We start from the raw sequence: 23330 nt of genomic DNA, 5'->3' as shown, positions 1-23330 counted from the left end.
TCCTTAATAAGTGTTTTCTTTCCTTCAGTACTTTTGTTTTGTGATATGGTTATTTTCATATCTCTTGTCAGGATGTCCTAACACACTTGCAAGTTTTAATGCAGAGCACAAAACAGAGGGCGATGTCATCCTCCATTATCACTTCAATTACTCCAAATAGATGCACATACATACACAGAGAGAAATTAATACAAGTTTCACACTTCATAGTTGACACAATCCAGAGACTACAAGAAAAAATCTCTGAGGTGCAAGCTATTTAAGAGTAAAGTTAAATCCCTAAATACAATATTGATAAAAGATTAATGTCCTTCCATCACATTGCCACTTGCACTCAAGTATATTTATATATTATATATATATGTTTGGTTTTTATTTTGTCTGTTCCCCCAGGAGAAGCCCAACAGAGAAACAGAGATGGCCAAATTGACAGAGTCAATGAGTGAGTACAAATAGGAAGTTCAAACACTTTCTTTTTCCATCTGTTCCTCTGTCTTACATAATACCACAAAACCAAAAAATAGTGCTTGCATTCAGGGATCTCATTTAGCCCTGTATTCACTTCTAACTTCATCATAAATCATTCCACTCCTTAAAAAAAAAAAAAAATCCCCAAAACAAGGACTGCTATCATCTTCATGCTCTGTTTAAATCACTTTTAAATCACTTCTGTTTAAATCACTTTTAAATCACTTGTTTTGGACCTTTGGACATAAATCCAGCAAAGCAGGTACTATATATTTGACTTCATGAGCTGAGTTTTATTTAAATAGAATGTGACTACTTGTGTATTTTAATTTACTTGATACAAGTTAGTGCATACATTCATTTACAAGCTTATGAATGGTCACACTAAATACAGTGTAATTATTCAGGATTGTTACCTGTGCTAGATTCATCCAACAAGAATTATGCCCAGAGATATATGTGGAAAGATTTCCATTGATTTCGCTGTTTTCTAACAAGTGTTGTTTTAAATATGTAACAAACAACTGTTTGTTGTTACTGTTTAACTGTACTTCTGCCATAATATGGGTTCTAGATAATGGCCTGTTAACACTGGTAGCTGAGAGACTCAGACTGTATAATTTATTTCTTAACAAAATTTTGAGACCATTTAGGACAAAATCCAGGCAAACCATTGTCTCTTTCCCAAAACTTATTTAGCTCCACAGCCTATGCAAGCTTAAATAAATTGACTTGAAAAGAGATAAATCTTTTACACTGCTTAACCAGAGACTATAGAAAGACAGAAACACAGACATGCATAAGACTCTTTTACGTTAGAAAGTCCTTTCCAATTAATTTTTTCTGTTTGTGTACAGAATGACTATTCCTAAGGCAGCATTTTTCTGACTTTTTGCTCTCCCAGTTCAGTTCACTTCCTTTTGAAATCGTTCTTTGTATCTACTTACATATGCCATTGCAGAGCAGAGTCACGTCTATTAGCTATAAAATATCCGAAACAACCGAAACAGTATCTGAAACAACCTATCTCACAAAAAGGTGCTGCAGACCTGCGAGATGCAATAGAGGCAGCAGAACATCCATGTAGTGTTGTGAAGCTTCATGCACAGACTGAACACAAAAGTCAACCTAGGAGTTCCTCTCCCCATGGGGAAAGCAATACTATCAGTAAGAGACTACAGGCAATGGCATAAGATACATGGCAACCTACTGAAGGGTAGTTAAACTCTCATTAAAGCACTTGATGCAGTTCTTGCCATAAAGATGTGTGTTGTTATCTGAATGTTGTTCTATCCTTTTTTTCTTTCCCCCACTGTCTGCATCTCATACGATCTGGCAAAATTCAGGTTTCTAAGGAAGATTCATAGATGAGATTTTCAATTCTTTGAGCTAAAAGTAGGATCCACATTGCTATACTTTCTGCTGTATTTGTAAGAAGAAATAAATATTTCTCCATGGTGCAGCAAAGCCTATGTGGCTAACAGTGGAAAGATAAACGTTGGAGTTTAGCAAGGACCAAAAGGACAATGATACCAGAATCTAGAGAAACTCTCTGCTGTAATAAGTGCTAATTTTGTTCCATTAGTCTCTGTAGATGTACAATGTCACTCTTTGAAACATCCTGCAATCCCATCACTTCATTGACATTACTAGATGCTGGATAGCTGTATACTTCTGTCTTGATGAATGGGTGGGAGACAGGTGGAACAATGGAAGAACCTGTTATCAAAGGTGGAAGCAGATAAATAGCATCTGCCCAAAGTGTGAGGTAGTTGCTGGGCTTTGCACAACATTTCTGAAACAATGTGAAGGAATCTCACCAAAAGGTGTTAGGGGAAGGGAAGCAGACTTTCTGAATGGTCTGAATAATCAGAGAAGCGGTCTCTGTAAAACTTTATAACTGATCAGGAACATGAGTTCAGAAATACACTGTGCAATTCCTTTGAGATTCGTGTTTGTCTTCTGAATTACTTTTATTTGGCTTCTTTAAGACAGCATGCTTAAAAGGATTTACTGCTGCTTTGTATGAGGATTTGTTCATACTTCATGCAAGCCTTTTATGAAATTTTCAGATGATTTAATGACATTTTTATATAGTTTTAATAAATCATAAACTGTGTTGCAAGCTGGAAAGAAAAGTCTTAGTTAATGTACCACAGTGCTCATTTTAAAGCTATTGCAGATTAAAAGGAAGAAATGGAATGGGGAAGCAACAAGCTGGCATAGGGTGAACCTCTGGTTTGCACTGCAGGGCCTTTTTCTTGGAACTAAAGAAATAAAGAAAGGCCTTTGAGGCCTTAAAGGATTTCAAAGGCCTGAAGAAACAGCTTGATTGTGGTATCAATAAAACAAAGTTATTTGTCTTTCAGTTTCACCCAAGAGCTGTACTTCTTGTCTCTCCTCTGCTCATATCTTTTCACAGTTCCAGAAAAATTCAGTCTCCTTCCCTCCACTGCTCTATCTTTTTCTCTCTATCGAAATGCTCTGATGAAGTTACCAAGCAGTGTTCTCTGCCTCTTTTTCTCTATAAAGATTCTCTGAATGTTTCTGCAGTAAGAAAATCCCTGTACCTGAGATTCACGTCACACTGCATGCTAAGAAGAATACTGAGAGATGCAGTGTTGTTCCAAGTCTGTTATCTTCGCCAGCAGGGAAGTCTGTAATTTTGTCACATTTTGTGCCTCCATTCTCAGGGAATGTCACATTGTAGGGAACATTGGTAAGGAAAAAAATGTTTTAATACTTTCTGTCCTATTTCCGTAGGACATTTATGATGATGGAAAGATATAAGGTACCATGACAGAGCCCTGTACTTGTGTGTGTTGAGAGAACAGTCTGCCTTGAAAGTTAAAAAAAAAACAAAAGGTGTGTGGGGGGAATCATTTTAATACAGCAGTTAAAGTGCAAACCTGAACGAAATACTGTGCTAAATTTTTTGAATAGTCCCTTAGAGCTGATACGGAAGCAGAAATGCATACCGAATAAGACCACTCTTTGCCCTAAGTTATTATTTTACAACACTTGCACAGAGTTACTAGAAAGCCACCATAATTACATTGAGCCCCAGGGAGCTGTCCAAGAATTCCTTTAGAATGCCTTAAAATCCATATGCATTTTGAAATTTCTTTATAGCCTGAGTTGGGCAATTTACCTCATATAATCTCAGAATACTTAAAAGCTGAGTATGTAAATGAAACCAGTAACCAAATTATTTTCTTCATGGTTTTTGTTTTCTTCTGTCCCTGTTGTTCTCATGCTTCCCATGCACCAGTGGTCATTTTTAACCTGAATGATGCCATCATCTTGCCTGCGAATAGCTAAAGCACAGCAAGAAATATAGGAGAGCAAATATTAAACAGTACAGAAAGGTACCAGATGTTCAGCCTGATGTATTTGGCCAATATGAAAGAATAGGTATTCAGAGAAATATCTTGTACAGATCTACCCAGTCCTCAGGAATTATCACTTTTTTGAATACTTGGAGGAATGAGAATTATTAGAAAGCATTTAGTGAGTAGCCAAATATTGTGATGCCTTGATAGTACCTTAGAAAATTCATTTTAAGGTCCAGTGTTATGATACTGAAAGGAATTTCCTCTCTAGTTCCATCAGTTTCTCCCCTGCTATCCAGCTAGTCAGGGTGTGCAACCTGTTCCTGAGTTGCCCTGGGTCAAAGCAAGCTGTCTATATCACAACCCGTAATTGGTATCTGTGGGATGTCTACCTTATGCCAGGGGCTAGATGGTTGCTTCTTTTGCAACATGACGGCTCACAGGCTTGGATAACACCTGCAAAACTCTCCTCAGGGTCCTGATATTTCTAAAAGCCCTGCCAGAGATGTGCTTATTGCTGAAGACCAAGTGAGAATGTGAGTGTGTCCCTTTTCTTCCATCCAGACTGATGTCTCCAGGTCACTGCTGGACAGACAAGTTTGTAAAAAATCTTCTCCCTAAGATAATGAGGAAGTCCACGGTCTCAGGTCCAAATTATGCAGAAGCATGGATCTCATGTGCCATATGACAGCTGCAACATAATCAATGTGTGACATGAGCAGTGAGAACTTGCTACAGGCTAGAATCAAAAAGGGCATTGCTGGCTGCCTTAAAGCATTTAGACAGAAAATGACATCCAATTAAGATGTTCTCCAGCAGCAGGGGCACATCAGTAAACAGTCATGTTTGTGCTGCTACCAGGTAAAGCCACGATACACCTGTGTGAAGAGAGCCAGAGGCAGAAGAGTTGGTTTAAAATAAGGATATTTCTTCCATTATTACAAGAATGTGTATTCCAAATGTCTGTAAATTTACTTCCAAAGACAATGAAATAATGAATACTGAGACCTTAGATGACTCCAGATAAAACAACCTGAATTATGGATGCCATGAATTTTACTCAGGGGGTGCTAAAAACAGAAAAAAAAAAAATTAAAAAAGCTAACCTGAAAGAATTTCAGGAGCAGAGAAACCCTAGGAGAGATCTGTTTTGTGAGGAAGTGCTTTTCCCAAAAGCTTTCTTTTTCTTGTCTCCAATGTCTGAATCTGAAGTGTCCCTATTGCCCTTTCCTATTGCTCTCTTATACTTGTAGATAGGGTTTATAAAGAGGAAAATATCTCTTCTGTTAAAGTCACAGCATTTTAAGCTTTATATGTGCCAGGATTTCTATGTTCTGGATTTTTTTGAGCAGTTCTAATTATTTTGAATTATTGTTTTATGGCATGTAAGAAAAATGTACGGTGCATTACAGTAAATACATATCCAAAATTCTCTGTCTTGCTCTATGATATTGTGACCTTTCTACTTCAACTTTTTTTTCCCCAGTACTACACCTTTAAACTTTGTCTTTTGTTCAGAAAGCTAAGCTTTTTACTATCACATTACAAGTTGGTGGTGCATGCATAAATGCTGTCCTCTGTGAACACACCACCAGTTATGCATATATAGAATGAGAACTTTGAAGAACCTGTCCTAAACCTTGAGTTTGCACCTCATCAGTCTAGAGTACTGATTCTTCAGTCTCAGAAAGCATTTCTAAGTACAAAGATCCAGTTTAACATTTTCCACCGCTACCAAGTACAATCAAATTCTTTAGAAATAGCAGATTCTTACAACACAAAATTCAAGTGCAAAAACTCCAAAGCATTCAGAAAGCTGATTTGAGAGACATTTGCCCATGTTTGAGGAAGTTAGAACCATTTATTTTCAAGATATCCAGTTATCCTTTGATGGTTAGCCTTTTCATGAGGGTGTGCCATAGTAGAATAAGTAGGTCATTTTTCCCATGATATGTATTTTCATCACCTCTTAGTTTTCAGTAAGAAAAGAGTTCTGTTGTGATAGGTATTTCTGGAGTAGTAGTGTTGTGGAAAATACTAAGCCATAAAGAGAAATGTTTAATCAAGTGGAATAACTAATTACTGTTCATTTGATATTGCATATATAGGTTGATAACATTAATTTCCAAATTAACTTCTTAAATATTTTGTTAAATTTAAATTACAAGTAACCAGAATGTGTACTACTTTATTATTTTTATAAATATTGTTGTTGCTATTTCAGAAGAAATTAGCTGATGCATATAACAAAAAGAATAGAAAGAACAATGTAATTGTCATTAAGTGAAAATACAGTCTATTCTCCATCTTAATAGTCAGGTTTTGAGAGGAGAATGAAATTTTAAAACAGGACTTCATTATGCAAGAAAGCAAGAAGTCCTATTGTTTCTGCAAAACACCAGCAGGGGCTTAGAACTGTGAACTTATGCATGCAATAAGAAACAAAAGAAACTTGGCTTAACCAGGAAGCTGATTGACAGTATTTCCAGTCCTCAGAACACAAAAATGTGAAGAATATTTGGTTTGTGTTCTCTGAGCTTTTAAGGGTCTTGTATTTAACCACTCTCTGCAAGTGTGAGGAACAGAAATGTTTTTTCTCAAATGAAAACCAAGACTCTCACATAGTCATATGATTCTAGAAGCTCAGATTTTTCAAAAACATATTACATTTTGATAGCACTTTTAATATTACTTTGCTAAGCTAAAATCTTTGTGAAAATTAAACTGAAAATATTGGGGATGAGATAAACAAGAGCCAAATTATGAATGAAGTAAAAATGTCTGGTTTTATAGATAGGAACAGTCATTACATATAGGTTACATTGTAGCGCTTTATATTGAAACAGCATTTCCTGCTACTTCCACCTTAAAAGACTTTATTCTATTGAGATTGTCATTTTCCATGGTAATATGTGTTTCAGTACTTCACTTACTTTTATTAGCTCAGAATCACCACCAACAGAGGCTACAGTCAGTCTGACACTATTTAAGAATTCCCATTGCCTTGCCTTTCCATCACGATTGTCCATGGCACAGCAAAGCTGGGTTTTCCAGTCACATGTTTCTTAGAGCAAGCCCCCATCTACACTAAACCTAAGTGGTCTAAACACAAAGCTATCTGATAAAACCCCTTCACAGCTTCCCACAGCACTGCTTTCTACAGTACCCCATCCATAGCCATGTTGCAATAACATCTTCTGATCAGCAGTAGGGCAAACTTGTGAACCTTTATGAGATCTGGTATGAGATACACTTAGGTATAAGACGGTCTTTAGAAAGGAAATACATGCCCATTGTTTCTGTGCATGACCAAAATTAGTTTAAACAAGTGCAGAAATTTAATATGGAAAGCAGAAGTCACTTCAGATTTTAAGTACCAGTTTTTAAGCACCTTGGTATGGGGCTGAGTTGCCAAAAATGTCAGTTAGGTGGCTAAAGCCTTTTTTGAGACAGCATTTTCTCATCATACCTTAAACAGCATGGGTATGTTCACATCTGGGCCAGCTGCATGCTTAACTGTCTATTTCCAGCTATTTAGGGCTTGGATTCACACTTTCAATACTCTTCTGATGCAGAGCTTTTTCTATATTTATTTAACATGCATTTAAATCTTCCAAAGGTGCTAACCAACAATGGACTTCAGTTGGAGAAGTGAGCAGTGTGCAGTGCTGAAAAAAAAACCCACACCATAGACATAAAGGGCAGGAAGTTCATATTTACTCCAGATAAAGAAGTAATTAAAAATGTCTAATCAATTGTCTTCACAGAGAGCAGATGAGTTGAATTAAATGGAGAAAAACAGGATCAATGTTTCTGAAAGCTACAGAAAACTGTCTGACCTTGATCAGGCTTATTGAGCTATCAAGCAGATAAAAGACTGTAATGGATTTTAGTTGTAGCACATAAGCATAGCATACTGGTCAACAGTTAAGGGAAAAACAATATAGGAAAAAAAAAGGTATCTGAGATGTACAAGAACAGCTGTTAACAGGTAGTACCATAAATATGTTGGATTTTGAAACCCTTATTCTTTGAAAATTAGTTGCAAAGGTGTCCAGAATCCATGAATAGAAAATATCACGAAACATGGTAGGATAAAGTATTTGATGTGAAAAACAAATACACCACTTCATTGGAAAAAGGGTCTAGTTGCATTCTTCAATTTAAATGATAGAAAGGTCTGACTGTGGTATTTTTGATAGATGTCTTTTAAAAGCCTAATAATCAGGTATTAAATTAATCCGTAAAGCTGGACTATATTCTCCCTGTATTTTTCACCTGCCTCCATTGCTCTTCAAACATTTGACAGGGGATAACAGGGACCATATTATCCATATTACAGGCAAAATAATGCCTACAAGTCAAACTCTCTCTTGTGCACAGAACACATTAATTCAAAGTGTATTATTTCTGAACCACTGTCTGCACTCATAGCTCAGGCTCTTCTAACTTTATTTACCACTATTCCTTTTACCATAAAGTATCTTGAACTACATGGAGGAGAGAACCAAAAAGACTCCAGTGAGAGTCATTGCCAACAGTAAGAGTGCTGTTAAAATATAAACCAACAAGAAGGAAGAGACCTGTAAGTTCTGTTCTCCTTTGAGTCAGTGCAGTCCTTTTTCCGGATGCAGGGATAGCGAAGACTGTGCAATGAGGCTGTTCTGTACCCCAACATCAGTCTATCCCAGACTCCAGCATTGACCTCTTTGCTGTCTCAGTCCAAGCACGTTGCACAGTCCTATCTCTCTTCAAGGAAGGGAGGAAACAATTGTGTGCACCTGCCGATCCTCACCATTAGCATTGTGCACTGCATGGAATTCTGCCATATAACAGGGGAATGAAGAACCATTTCAAGGTCTTGGGAAGGATGGTGAAAGACTCAGGGGCTCAAGTGATCTTCTCTTCACTCCTTCCATCTTCAAGGGACGATGTGGGATGGAATAGGAAAATTCAGTCTCTTAATTGTTGGCTCCAAGACTGGTGCTACAGGCAGGGCTTTGGTTTTTTTGATAATGGTTGGTTTTATAAGTCACCAGTCCGGACAGTGTCACGCGGGAAAGGTTTATCTCGCAGGGGCAAAAGGATGCTGGGGCAGGAATTAGCTGGGTTCATTTGGAGAGCTTTAAACTAGGCTCGAAGGGGGATGGGGTTGTAGCTAGGCTTGTCCCAGTGGGGCAGCATTCTAAAACTGAGGACTGGGTGGCCTCCTATGCCCCTAGGGAGAAACTGATGTGCTCTGCTCGCTCCCTGAAATGCCTGTACACCAATGCGCGCAGCATGGGGAATAAGCAGGAGGAGTTAGAATCCTGTGTTCAGTCGGGAGATTATGAACTGGTGGCAATTATGGAAACATGGTGGGACAGTTCACATGACTGGAATGTGGTCATGGATGGCTATGCCCTTTTCAGGAGAGACAGGCCAGCCAGGCGTGGTGGTGGAGTTGCTCTCTATGTGAGAGAGCAACTACAATGTACTAAATTCTGCCCAGGAGTGGATGATGAGCGAGTTGAGAGTGTATGGGACAGGATCAAGGGGCAGGCTGGCAGGGGTGACACTGTTGTGGGTGTCTGTTACAGGCCACCAGATCAGGCTGAGGAAGTTGATGAGGCCTTCTATGGGCAGTTGAGAGTGGCCTCACAGTCACAGGCCCTGGTTGTTGTGGGGGATTTTAACTTCCCTGATGTTTGCTGGAAGGACCATTCAGCCAGCCAGCCACAGTCCAGGAGGCTCCTCCAGTGCATTGATGACAACTTCCTCATGCAGATGGTGGAGGAGCCGACTAGGAGAGGTGCACTGCTGGATCTCATCCTCACTAACAAGGAGGGTCTGGTGGAAGCAGTAAAGGTTGAGGGCTGCCTGGGTTGCAGTGACCACGAGATGGTGGACTTCAGCATCTTGGGTGGCAGGAACAGAATAGCAAGTAGAATTGCAACCCTGGACTTTAGCAGGGCTAACTTTGGCCTTTTCAAGCAATTGCTGGGGGAAATCCCATGGGCGAGACTGCTTGAAGGAAAAGGGGCCCAAGACAGCTGGATTGCATTCAGAGATTGCTTCTTCCACGCTCAGGATCAGAGCATCCACACACGAAGGAAGTCTAGAAAGGGAGCCAGGAGGCCTGCGTGGTTGTATAGGGATCTGTTGGGTATGCTCAAGCAGAAGAGGAGAGTTTACAGGTCATGGAAGCAGGGGCTGGCCACTTGGGAAGAATATAAGGCTGCTGTTAGAGGATGTAGGAAGGCAGCTAGGATAGCCAAGGCCTCCTTAGAATTACAGCTGGCGAGAGGGGTCAAGGACAGCAAAAAGAACTTTTTAAAATACATAGCAGATAAAACTAACACCAGAGGCAATGTAGGCCCACTGATGAACGGGGTGGGTGCCCTGGTGGCAGAAGATACAGAGAAGGCAGAATTACTGAATGCCTTCTTTGTCTCTGTCTACTCTGCCGGAGGCTGTCCTGGGGAGCCCTGTACCCCTGAGACCCCGGATGAAGCCAGGTCAATGGAAGAGTTTGCTTTAGTTGATGAGGACTGGGTTAGGGAGCAATTAAATACTCTGGACATCCATAAATCCATGGGTCCAGATGGGATGCATCCGCGGGTGCTGAGGGAGCTGGCTGAAGTCATTGCTGGACCGCTCTCCATCATCTTTGCCAAGTCTTGGGAAACAGGGGAGGTGCCCGAGGATTGGAGGAAAGCAAATGTCACTCCAGTCTTCAAAAAGGGCAAGAAGGAGGACCCAGGTAATTATAGACCGGTCAGCCTCACCTCTGTCCCTGGGAAAGTAATGGAACAGCTTCTCCTTGGTGCCATCTCAAGGCATATCAAGGATAAGAGGGTTATTAGGGGCAGTCAGCATGGCTTTACCAAGGGTAAGTCATGCTTGACCAACCTCATAGCCTTTTATGAGAATGTAACAAGGTGGATGGATGATGGCAGAGCAGTGGATGTGGTCTACCTTGACTTCAGTAAAGCCTTTGACACAGTGTCCCACAGCATCCTCACAGCTAAGTTGAGGAGGTGTGGTCTAGACAATAGAGTAGTGAGGTGGGTTGCAAACTGGTTTAAGGAGAGAAGCCAGAGAGTGGTAGTCAATGGTGCGGAGTCTAGTTGGAGGCCAGTATCTAGTAGAGTGCCTCAGGGGTCAGTACTGGGGCCAATATTATTCAATATATTCATTAACAATTTAGACGAGGGAATAGAGTGTACTATCAGCAAGTTTGCTGATGACACTAAGCTGGGAGGTGTGGCTGACACTCCAGAAGGCTGTGCTGCCATCCAGCGGGACCTGGACAGGCTAGAGAGTTGGGCGGGGAATAACCTGATGAGATTTAACAAGGGAAAGTGTAGAGTCCTGCATCTGGGCAGGAACAACCCCAGGTTCCAGTATAGGTTGGGAAATTACATATTAGAGAGCAGTGTAGAGGAAAGGGACCTGGGGGTCCTGGTGGACAGCAGGATGACCATGAGCCAGCACTGTGCCCTTGTGGCCAAGAAGGCCAATGGCATCCTGGCGTGTATTACAAGGGGGGTGGCTAGTAGATAGAGAGAGGTCCTCCTTCCCCTCTACTCCGCCCTGGTGAGACCACACCTGGAGTATTGTGTCCAGTTCTGGGCCCCTCAGTTCAAGAAGGACAGGGAACTGCTGGAGAGGGTCCAGCATAGGGCAACGAAGATGATTAAGGGAGTGAAGCACCTCCCTTATGAAGAAAGGCTGAGGGAGCTGGGTCTCTTTAGTTTGGAGAAGAGGAGACTTAGGGGGGACCTCATTAATGTTTATAAATATATAAAGGGTGAGTGCCATGAGGATGGAGCCAGGCTCTTCTCGGTGGCAAACAATGATAGGACAAGGGGTAATGGGATCAAGCTGGAACACAAGAGGTTCCGCTTAAATTTGAGAAAAAACTTCTTCTCAGTAAGGGTGACAGAGCACTGAAACAGGCTGTCCAGGGAGGTTGTGGAGTCTCCTTCTCTGGAGACATTCAAAACCCGCCTGGACATGTTCCTGTGCGACCTCACCTAGGCGTTCCTGCTCCAGCAGGGGGATTGGACTATATGATCTTTTGAGGTCCCTTCCAATCCCAAACATACTGTGATACTGTGAACTAGAGATGGCTCCTTCTTTCTATTATCATGCCTCCTGTAAATAATTCCACTGTCTTCCCTCTTCAAATATTTGCCAGCTTGCAGAACCCCTCTATAATCACCTCATAGTTGAACTGCAGGGTTAGATATTGTAGTTCACTTCAGCATCGAAGGCCTCCAGTCCTGGTTGCTCTTTGCTGAACTTCCTCCAATTTCTCATCACCATACTTCATAAGCGCATTTCTTAATCCACACACCTATAAGTGAAATAATGGACAGACATCAGAAAGCCTTAATGCCAACACATCTGAGGAAATGCTTTCCATAGAGCATGCAACCTATGAAACACTTTGTGACAAAGAACTACAGAGTAAAGACTTTAAAAAAATCCTGGTAGAGATTGGCTGGTGGGCTACAAACATGCAGCTTAGCAACTCAACAATGAGTTAGAGGGAGATAATCCACTAGGAGGAAAGTTAGAAGGAAGTGATCGTGATCCACTAACCAATAAAGACTAGGCAAAAAGTTCTTCTGTGGATGGCTCCACAGAAGAACTTCATATCAGTCTGCTTGAAAGATTGGTTTCTATCTCCCTCTTCATCACCTATTAACACCATCTGTTACCATCACCACCACCAGCCTCACATTAGGAGTATCAGCAGTTATAAGATAACTTTACCTGTATTCCTATAGTTTTAAGGTCAGAGACCCTTTTAATGCAGTGTCAGTATGGGTCCACCTGAGCAATCATAAGAACTCTAAGCATGGCTACAAAACTGTTCCAGTTTAGTCACAAGATATTAGAGATCCTATCAAATTCCCAAAGGCAAGGTAGCAGCTTACAAAGAGACAGAAAACCCGTAACACTTCTGAGGCTGAGAAGAGTCACTGCCCACTGTTACAAGGGCTCTCCCTGAGCCCTGTTCTCCCTCACCCAGCTAGTGTGAAGACTGAGAGTGGTGTGGCTAAAGAGACTGGAGACGAAACCCAGAATATATTTCACTTGTATAAACACATACTTTCTGCCTCATCTCCATCAAGTCAGTAGAACTTTAGTGGTATGTAAGTGATTAGGCTCAGTTGTTTTATCTAAGAGGTCAGATGTGATGCTTCTGTTTGACTCCAAATCTGTATCCGTATGGCTTCATGCAGCTCACACTTTCTGCATGGAACAATATCAGGCTCAGTTCTCCTACAACTGGTTGTGATGACTGATAGAGAGATGATTATGCTTCCAAATCATGACACTTTAAATTACCATTTTCGTTCATTCACAAGAACTAAATTCACAGAATGATTGTCATCATCTGACATATTTATCATTGTCAAGCTGAGCCTGCTATCTCTACATCACAGGTTTCCTCTGTTGCTCCTGGGAGCTTACACAATGGAATCATATCACGTGCTGCGAAGCGTTTGCTAACCTAGCTGCAAATCAAAAGGACAACAAATAGCATGATTACTTGTCCTTAAAAGTGGCACATTTTTGTTGAGCTTAGAAAACCTATACTTTCACTTGACAGATTTGGGAGGCAGTTTAAGTGTCTATTCTTCTCTGTTTAGTATTGTATGAATCGTTATTTAAATGATAGGCAGTGAATAACTTCCCCTGAAACCTACAGAAACATAGGATGATGTATTGGCACATATTTTTTTAGCTTTTTTTTTTTTTTAATAAGGCAGAGAAGAACTATCTACAGACCTCCTGCTAAGTCAGTTTGTTTCCTATGGCATATTGCTCTTGCATGTGGTTGAGTGTCTTTTTGGTGATAACATTATTATTTAGGGGAGTATTACTATTTAAGGCGCAAGTAACTCATGCTGTTGTACTAATTTGTGGGTGAATGCTGCATATTTTTAGTATCCATTCAATCATATGTGCTAGGCTGCAATGTTTAAAAATGAATTCATGAAAAGCATGATACAAAACCCATTAAAGTTAACAGAAAAACCTCCTACTGTTCTTCTGCCTCTCTAGTTTTATAAGGTGCCCATGATGTTAACATGAAAAGGAAGGAGACTCATGAACTCATTTAAATGATTTCTTTATGTTAGTAACTTTAAATTAGTAGATCCTTGCATTAAAGTATGACCACACTGACTGCTAGTCAGGTAGAACAGTGCACAAAATGGAAAGACTGCCAGTATCAAGGTCTTAAATATCATTGTGTTGCCATGTCTTGAGCTTGTGATAGATTTTTAAATCCTGATATTGTCTTGATTCATTCTGTGCCCCTACTACAAGAGATTCTGTTCTGTTGACTGACATTTACGGAACTCCCAAAGGCTTCTGGAAAAAAAAATATGCTTTGCATACATTTGCAACATTTACAATTATAACATTTCAAGGCAGCTTGAAATGGTCTAATTTTACAGTAAATTCCTTAAAATCAATACAGTTTACCCTTTCTTCTCTTTTGGCATATATCTGAAACAAGCATGAAGAAACCTGTTGGCAAAGAGGTGGACTGGTAGCAAAGCCTGAGTCAGGCTGTTGGCACAACTCTGTTGCTTGCTGTTCAGAAACATCTGTAGAGCTTTGTGCAAATGCCTGTGAAGAACATCCAGGTGTCCACAACTGGGAGTCCCTCCCTTGTAGGTGCAGAGCCACGAGGAGAAGGAGGCAGTGCTCTCTGTGGCCTTTTTCACAGCTTGAAGGGATAAATCCAAATGGTAAACCTTCTGGCCCTGAGGAGCCTGATTTGAAGCCCTGGAGAACTTTGTTGGTGGGAGGGATTAACCATGGGATTTAGGCTTCATTCTGTGGAATGGATTTAATGAGAGTTGGTGCACCAAACCATTTACATGTGGACTATTTCCACTATGTGTCAGCTCCATCTCCAAATACCCCAGTGTTTAGGAGAAGGCAGTTGTCTCCCTCTGACTCACTAGGAAAGTCCAGTTGTGCAGGAACCATTTAACTCTTGCATGCTCTTATTTTGGACCCCAACTGTAATCAAACCCTTCTCTTCTCCCTCCCTCTCACCTCCACTTCCAAATGCTTGACAAAAGATCTTGCAGATCTACATTTTCCCACTCAACAGCAGAAGGCCTGAAAATGTTTCTTAAAGGCTGTTGCAATTGGTCAGTGGATTCAAATTTTTTTAAGTTGTCACATTGAATATGAAACAAATAGAATCCATAATTGTGTGTGTCTTAGAAAACGAGGGTAAAAATCCAAGGCCTACCATTAAACTTGATAAAAGCCTTTCCAGTAATTCTTGCAAGTGGAGTTGTTTTCAATGCAGTTATCCTTCTTCCATGGCATTATACAGACAGTTGTAGCAAAAGAATTTAATAGTTCAAGCAAAAGAGGAGGCCAAAAAACAACCAAATTATACAAAATTTATAATGTACAAAGAAGACTGTGGGAGACTGTGCTGAGACTGTATATTTTTAACTTGAGCAGTGCTGTTAGATGGTGGGTCTTAATTTTAAGACACTTCATTTGAACTTCCTTTGGAACAGAAGACAGGTATAACACCATGGCAAAACCATTTAATTAAAAAAAAAAAAATGAGGACGAAGAAGAAAATACACTGACATTGAGAAGGGGGCTGGGGAAATCTCATCTTTATCGAGAGATTATAATTTCAAATTAAGTCTGCATTGTGTGTTACTATAGAAACTCCCATTTTGTGGCATGTTTGTGGGGAAAAAGTCAAAAGTTGCATTTTAATGAAGGCAGATCACACATTAGCTTCCTCAGTAAAGCAAAATAAAATAAAAGTTTCTATCAGAAATTGAATAATTACCCAAAATAAGATGAGCTAATTAAGGTCATGGGGAAGGGATATTAAAACCTGAAGTGACAATATGTCATGTTCATTTTTCAACACTAATCCCCGCCTTACAGATTATGTATTAGATACTGCAGGAGTCTGATGGATTGAGAGGCTTGTTGCCATGGCAATATTTGCTGCTTTGCTGGTATTCCCTACAGAAAGTAAAGGATTTTTCTTTTCTACTCCGTTAGACGAATTGGCTATATATAGTAAGAGATGTTGGAGAACTGAAACAGCAGAATCTGTTGGGTGGAGGCTGGGGGAAGGACTGACATTTATAAGTCTTAAGGAATCACCATGGACCATGTATTGGTGAGGAGTGAGGGGCAGCTGAAAGAGGGAAAGAGAGAAATGGAGACGGATAGACAGAGAGAAGGAAGGAAGGAAGGAAGGAAAGAAGGAAGGAAGGAAGGAAGGAAGGAAGGAAGGAAGGAAGGGAGGAAGGGAGGGAGGGAGGGAGGGAGGGAGGGAAAGATGCTTCTGTCATACTTTTCTAGTATATCTTCATTTTAGGGGCAGGGAGGCTAGCAAAAGAGAACAGGTAGTGTTGCCAAAGAAGAAAGGTACAGCTGCTGTTGGTTTACTATGCTTGAGGTGGTTTATAGCTTCAGGGAGAGCTAAGAGGTAAAAACTTATGAAATTAAGGAAAAAAAAATCAACAATGGAATTGCTTACCAATGAAATTGTCAGTGTAAATCACAAGTTGAGCTCCCGATATAAGTTTCCTTCTTCTGTTCATGTTTTTTTTTAATCTTTGTTCACAGCATTTTAAAGCAAGGTGTTGATACCGTTTCCATGCTCCTCTTGGCACAGTGAAAGCAAACATGCTTCAGTCAGATGTTAGGGAGTACTGTCTCTTATGTATAGTTCAGTCTGTTGCTCGGAGGTGTGGGAGGAGTGTGACAATGTACTTTCATTTTAATATTAGCCCATCTCAGCCAAACATCTATGGATTACTGCAGAGGAGAAAAAAAATTACTGTTTTCTTTCTTCCTGTTTTCCACTCCTATCCCTTTTATATGCAGAAACGCACCAAGCAATCCATAGTATTTTCCCTGACGCTTAGAAAGACACTATTCCAATAAGACTGACCAGGGAGCTCTAACTGTCCTCAGTGCTAATTCACTTGCCATACACCTATCTACTGTCTCTTCCTCCTTTTCATGCCAGTTATTCATTACGGTTTTTAATTTTTAGGTTATTAGACACATACACTGACCTGTACAAAAAGCAATCTGTGGAAAATCATTAATACAGCTCTTGCACTAGATTGTTCACACAAGAAAGCAGAGCACAACAAGGAATATATACTTCAGTGACCATGACTCACTGGCAATTTCATTACTATGGGACATACTGAGGAAATGCACTGTCAAAGGATGCAGGGTGAATAGACAGAGGAAAGAAGAGCACATCTTCAACAAGGATCTGATTTCTTGTGCTTTCTGAAAGGCAGAAGAATCTTCAAACTAACAATAGAAAAAGTGCTAGCAAAGAAACAGGAAAGGCTGGGAACACAATTGCAGCTTTACTGTTTACGTATATCATACAGCGTTTTACAGCAGTTTTAGTAATGTTATTAGATAGAAAAGGCATATAAAATCATTATAAAAACTCTTAACGAAGTAGCGAAGAACTGAGGGAAAACCTGGGGAATGAAAGATTATACTGAAATGATGAAATACTATGGAGACAGAAATAACAGAGCCCTCTGTTCACACCGATAATAAGAACTGAGAATGAAGACGAGAGGTTTATTGGAAGGGAGGAGGAGAGTAAGAAATCCTTTCTTAGACAAATTAACCTTCAGCTGTCAGATAGACCTTAAGAAAATTAGACTAGGAATCAAAGAATTAATTACAGTTCAGTAGAAACGGAGAAAAGTTGGGAGTAGTGAAGAGGTAGGTCAGAATCTTAATATCTTATTTTCACCCATTGTTCTGTTTTTTTGCCGCCTGGTTTATTGCCACCTTGCTTTAAACCTTGACAACCGTATAACTTCATAAAATCCACACGTCTTCGAAAGTACAGGTACTAGAGGACAAGTCATCACCAGTTCAAAATCACCATGCAGAGGAGTGGGGGAAATGAACAGGGGTAAGAAGTAGAGCGACTGTTGGGACAGAGGGATCTGGCTAATGGGAGTGGGGCTAAGCAAGTAATGCTGGCAGGGACAGAGGTAAGCTTTCACTGCTATCACTAGCAGATCTATACAAATCACACAATTGTTGAATCAGAAATTGCTGGGGAAGAAGGAGTTGCTTTGGGGTTTTTTGTCTGGTTTGGGTTTGTTTGGGGTGTTTTGTTTTGTTTGTTTGAGGGAAAGGTTTCTTCACCAATAACCCACACAAAATAAATGGAAAAAATTCAGCGCATCATGGAAGAAGGCATAGCAGAATCATCAGGAATGAGTGAGAGGTGTTTCTGGCTTTTGTAGATTTTTTTGTTTTGTTTTTTTTGGTTGGTTGGTTAGTTGCTGTTTTGTTGTTGTTGTCGTTGTTGGTTTAAAAAAAAAAAAAGACAATTAAAGGAGCTCAAAAATGACTGAGATCCAACCAAGGAGAAAGAGCGAGGGACTTGAGAGTCAGAAAGAAAAGAGCACAGAAAATTCATTGCAGACCTACAAAAGCATAGAAGGGATTGGTGAATGCTTTTACTAGGCTATAGGTGTGACAGAAGAAGACAGAGAATTAGGGTTGTCTGAAGTGGACTGTGTTCATTTGGAAATCCTTAGCCACAGTGTGTCTCTCCATAAACACTCAGCATTTCAGAAGCGCTAACTACCACTACCTAATCCTCATTGTGTTGCTGAACTTACTACTGGGGACAAAACCATGTGTCCCGCAAAACTGTACTATCCTGTTCCTGACATCTGGCTATGAAGTCAATGAGAAATTGTGCTTAAATAAATCCAAGCTGAAGTTTGATTTGCTTGGGCACAAACAGTGAAGATCTTAAGTTTCCGCACAGGGCTGTAGATTACTCTGCCAAGATTTTCAATAGAAAATCTAAAAAAATTGACCAGAACAGAGAGCTAGATGGGTTATGTAGTATCAGGCATTCCCAAGGTGGCAACAGAACAACAGATGTGGTGTTTCAGCTTTTGTCTCCCACCAACAGTGGGGAAGCTATTAGAGAAACGTCTGTTATTGATTCACACTGCTTAGAATCCATTTATACTGGCTGATTTTGGAGCCATTATAATTTATAGTCTGTCATGTAAATTGTTCTTGGTCTGTGAAATATTGATCAATTAGATAGACGTGCCATGCATGCACACTGAACACATGGACTCAAAATCCTTGGGGTTTTGCTTTTTAAACAACAGATTATTGCCCACGTTCACTAAATACTTCTACAAACAGCTCAGTAATTTCAGGCTTTAATATCCTCCTCAACTCTCTTCCCACATAACTAGAAGCAATATTTGATGTACCAGGGATTAAAGACCTGAGGGTTTTATTATTATTTAAAATAGAGTAATTTTCATGTGCACAAAGTTTTTCTTAAATATCTTCAATGGAGATATATACACACACATACATGCACAGATTTGTGTGTGTAGAAATGTATAAGTATCTTACAGAAGCCTTGATTGGATCGGAGGAGGTGGTCATGGACTGACTGCTTTGGTGAGAATTTGCTTTGGTTTTAAACCTTATACTGGCAATAACGTAAAAGGGCAACTATGTAGAGCTGATCTGTACATGACAATAACATATGAGAGCAGCAGTGAAAAAGCAGTTGTGTCTATACATATTTTGTGCCCATCAATCTGCAGTGAAAAGCTTGAAGTGCTGTGGTTTCAGGGCATCCTCAAGCTTGGAAGGACCAGTACTAATATGCCCAGGTCACGCCACTTGCTCACACATTTCCTTCTGTTTCGTCCTGTGGGAACTTGCAGACAATAAAGAAAGTTATTTCTGTCTCTATCTTGCAGACAGAAACTGAAATGGGAGCTCAGACTTACCTGCCAAAGGTCACTAGAAGAACCAGAGATGAGGGCTACAACTAACAACGTCCCGAGCCCCAGTGTGTTTGCATCCTAGTAGGCCCTCTGCCCAAGGTGCTAAGCCTCAGCAATGTCAGGTGCAACGACTTGGCAACCAAGATTAAACCCAGAATCTACAGGTCTCAGCTGAACACACAGGAAACCAAGAGTGTGTGGTTCTAATGACAGACAACCACAACCTTAAGTATTTCTGTAAGCTTTCAAAACGAACAACTAAATGAGAGGGACCGAGAACTAAATGGACATCTAATTACAAGTTAATTATTTGTACACCTGTGATTTTTATGAGTGAATAAGAAATTAGATGTACAACCAGCCACCTTTTTCACTGCATATCCCTGATTCACACACTAAACCTCACTCCTTCTGCAGATGAAGATTTCCCAAAGAAAAAGGCAAAACACAATTAAAGACCATATTATAAGTACTCATGTCCTAATTTTGCTAACATTGTGGCTTTAAAATCTCATTTAATACAGTTACTTTTGCACACCAGCTCTTCTTTTGAAAAGGAAGAGGAAGCTACCTGTCATCGTATGGTGATGGAATACAGATGGGATACATGTGTATGTTCTGTCAGCAGCAGATGAAAATACAGATCCCAAACTAGTGCAGCAGACTCCCTCCCCCACCCCGTGGCACAGAAATAACTGCTTGAGAGGCAGGAGGAAGCTCTCATCCTGCTTGAACCAACCACTGCAGAACTAAACTATGCTGAAATAGCAGTAGATTTATTGTTAGCCGTGCACTAGTAGTTGTGCCACACAATCAGGGTACTTAAGAGGAGAGAGGCACAGTTTGCTCTGAAATGCATTGCCAGTGGGGTGGGTAGGCAGAGATGGTGCTGAGCCCTTGATCTGATTCTGCTGCCAGCTCTTTCCCGTCCCACGAAAGGCAAGACCTGTCTTTCACTAATGAATAGTCCCTGCTGATAAACAACTTTTAATGCCAGACTGTGATACTGTGATACCCCTGAATAATGCACTTCCTTCTTGGTGAGATCGTTTCTGGCAGGAGAAAGCATGGCAGTCATCACCAGACATCCCCACTGTGTCTATTTCTTATTAGACTGTCCAGCCTCTGTGTTTAAAAAAGTGAGATGCTGAAGCAATGTCTCCAGTGCTATAAACCACTGATGGATTTGCAAGCATGCTGCATTTTTGTATGGTATAAACCATAGGCAGAAAGTGGCAACCAGAATTAATTTACTGAGACAATGTTAGTAACGTTAATATCAGACCAGAACAAGGCACTCCTGGCCCCAGTCAAACATAAATGTCTTTCCAAAAAAGTTGTAGATGGTATAACTTTCCAAAGAGAAGGAAGGAAGGAAGGAAGGAAGGAAGGAAGGAAGGAAGGAAGGAAGGAAGGAAGGAAGGAAGGAAGGAAAGTTGAGCATTAAGCTACCTCAGCAGGACAGATACCTGCACTTGCTATAGGGGTGGAGAAGGCTGTCAGAGCCCTCTTCACCTTCTATGGTGTTCAGAGAAGATCCAGGTTCTCCTCTTTCAAGTTTTGGTAACATTTCTGGGTTACTTCTGCTCATTAATCCTATAAGAACAAAGAAACCAGTTTTCATAAACTGAAATACATCTACATGGCAAGTGGTGGTTGTTAAAATGCCTACTGGAGATTTAACATTAAAGAAAGAACTGTCAATGTATTTACCTTTGCACATCATATGAAAAGCCACCTGAGAGATTCGCTGGGAATATGTTCTCACAGATACAGTGGAGAAGCACTTAATTTTTCATCATTCAGTACCTACAAGACAAATAATATATCCTCACACCAAGGTGAGCAAGACCAGTTACAACCATGTGTGACAAAAAGCAGTAGCACGACATCTGAGATAACGACCTAGAGAAAAGGAATGTGATTTATCAAGCATTTCGTGTTCACTTGCAAAAAACCTAACAGCGGTTAACTCATTTAGTATTTCATTGAGAGAAACAGAAGTAAGTTTCCTTAAATCAGCTAAACCAGTTTCAAGAACACCCGAGGATCTGCTTTCTACAGGAGTTCTCCCGAACACGGTGCAGCAGAAAGCCCCTGCCTTTAGAATTACAAAATCTCCATGCTGCTAATTCCCACAGCATTCATGGTAAAATCCAGCAACTATTCAAAGATTATGACTTTGTACCATGTTTCCATCTAAAAATCCACATATTGATATGTGTTATTCTCAGACTTTAACTGATGGAGGAGACTCCCCTATCTATTATGAAGAGAACAGTAAGAATTTAATCTTAAAATGAATTTGTAATGTGATCACATGATGGATTAAGAAAACTATCTGTTTGGAAGCTGGATTTCAATGTAAGGAAAACCTCCAATAGATCTGGAGTCACTCCAAGCACACATACATATACATGTTTTAAAATAAAAAGTAATCAATTAGTTCTTCCATAGTACCAATTAATACAAATCAAAACCTTCATTTTTTCTAGTTCTCCCCCCAAAAATTGCAAGTATTTAAAAATATTACAGTTCTTTAGTATCATCTTGAGAATAAAGTGATGAAGCTAGCATAGTATTATTTTACCGTAGCAGTAATTTCATCTGTATTAGTGTAGAAAAGTGATGGAGTAACTCCTTGTTCTTTCTTTCTGTAATCATTGCTTCACATTATTTTATATTCACCTCACTAAATGCAACCCAAGAGCTGAAACATGTGTCAGCAAAGATTATAATTTCCTACTAGCTTTATTATATAAGCAATACAGTTCAGAAAATGATAGAAAGCTCTGCAGCTACATTGGAAATACCCTAATGAATTGTCATTTTAAGATACATTCTAACCAGCTTTGATGGAAGGCAGTGCAGGAAATTTATCACTCAGGTTTTTAAAAGTGATAAATACTTTGAAGCCTTAAAAAACATGACAAGTAGGAATTCCTACTCTATATAGCATGCAATTATTTATTCCAACTTTATAATATAAATAAAATGCTCCATGAAAAAAAATCTCTAAAATATTATTTTAAAGCTTTTTCCTGTGAATAGTTAGTGAAAGCATTTATTGCTCTTCCTGCATCAGGAGCAAAAGGTCACCAAACAGGAAGTAAACAGTTAAAAGGAAAAATTGATACAAATCTTTTTATCTCCAGTGTGCATCAGACTGAGTCATAAGCAGTGCTTATGGAAACACAGTCACATTCATGTGACACCTGCATAGGTATGTAAACCAGCAGGTATGCACACACACCTATGACAAATTTTCTAAATATTAATGCTCATCACTCCATATATCTGGCATTGGTAGAGATAAGGCATTACCAAAATTAATAATGTATTAGCTGAAATACATTTCATGCATATTTCAGCAAAGTTTTATAGTCAGTACTTCAAATCGCTGATGTCTGAGAGATTTTAAACTTCAGTCTGATTTAGAGCTTATGCAAATGCAAATGCAATGGATAAAGCCAGGAGCAGCTGAGAAAGATGCCTTGCAAGCCTCCCCTGACAAGTTTGCCAGTACAACTTTTGCTCATGCTCTCCTGTCCCTCCTGGTCCTGCAGGTCCTGGTTCTCTCAAACACATGGTAAAGAGTAGGCAGTTATTCCACCTTTGCATCTATGCAGGTTCACTTGCAAGCTCCCCAGCAAGATTCATTTCAGCATGTATGAGCTGTCATTATTTCCCAGTA

General features: G+C 39.9%; 1 protein-coding gene and 1 long non-coding RNA gene across 4 annotated transcripts in view; one reads left to right on the top strand and one right to left on the bottom strand.

The window, feature by feature from the left end:
- The window catches only part of LOC110365376 (uncharacterized), a 28955-nt gene extending 7224 nt beyond the window's left edge, over positions 1-21731 (bottom strand). For both annotated transcript variants that reach the window (XR_010473565.1, XR_010473566.1), the window contains exons 1-3: positions 21350-21731; positions 16345-16625; positions 12007-12141 (exon numbers count right to left, since the gene is read on the bottom strand). This is a non-coding gene — a long non-coding RNA (uncharacterized LOC110365376). The remainder of the gene's footprint in view (positions 1-12006; positions 12142-16344; positions 16626-21349) is intronic.
- KCNJ6 (potassium inwardly rectifying channel subfamily J member 6) overlaps positions 1-23330 on the top strand; it is a 169606-nt gene that overhangs the window by 49050 nt on the left and 97226 nt on the right. Inside the window, exon 2 of one of the 2 annotated variants that reach the window (XM_021299679.2) lies at positions 394-442. The exons of the other annotated variant lie outside the window; for it this stretch is intronic. Within the exon in view, the coding sequence (XP_021155354.1) occupies positions 418-442 (25 nt within the window). The 5' untranslated portion in view covers positions 394-417. The remainder of the gene's footprint in view (positions 1-393; positions 443-23330) is intronic. 2 annotated transcript variants of the gene reach the window in all.

Source organism: Columba livia, chromosome 1, assembly GCF_036013475.1.
Source record: "Columba livia isolate bColLiv1 breed racing homer chromosome 1, bColLiv1.pat.W.v2, whole genome shotgun sequence".
NCBI lineage: Eukaryota > Metazoa > Chordata > Aves > Columbiformes > Columbidae > Columba > Columba livia.
The sequence above is the reverse complement of the archived record's forward strand: the minus strand, read 5'-3'. Positions and strand labels throughout refer to the sequence as shown.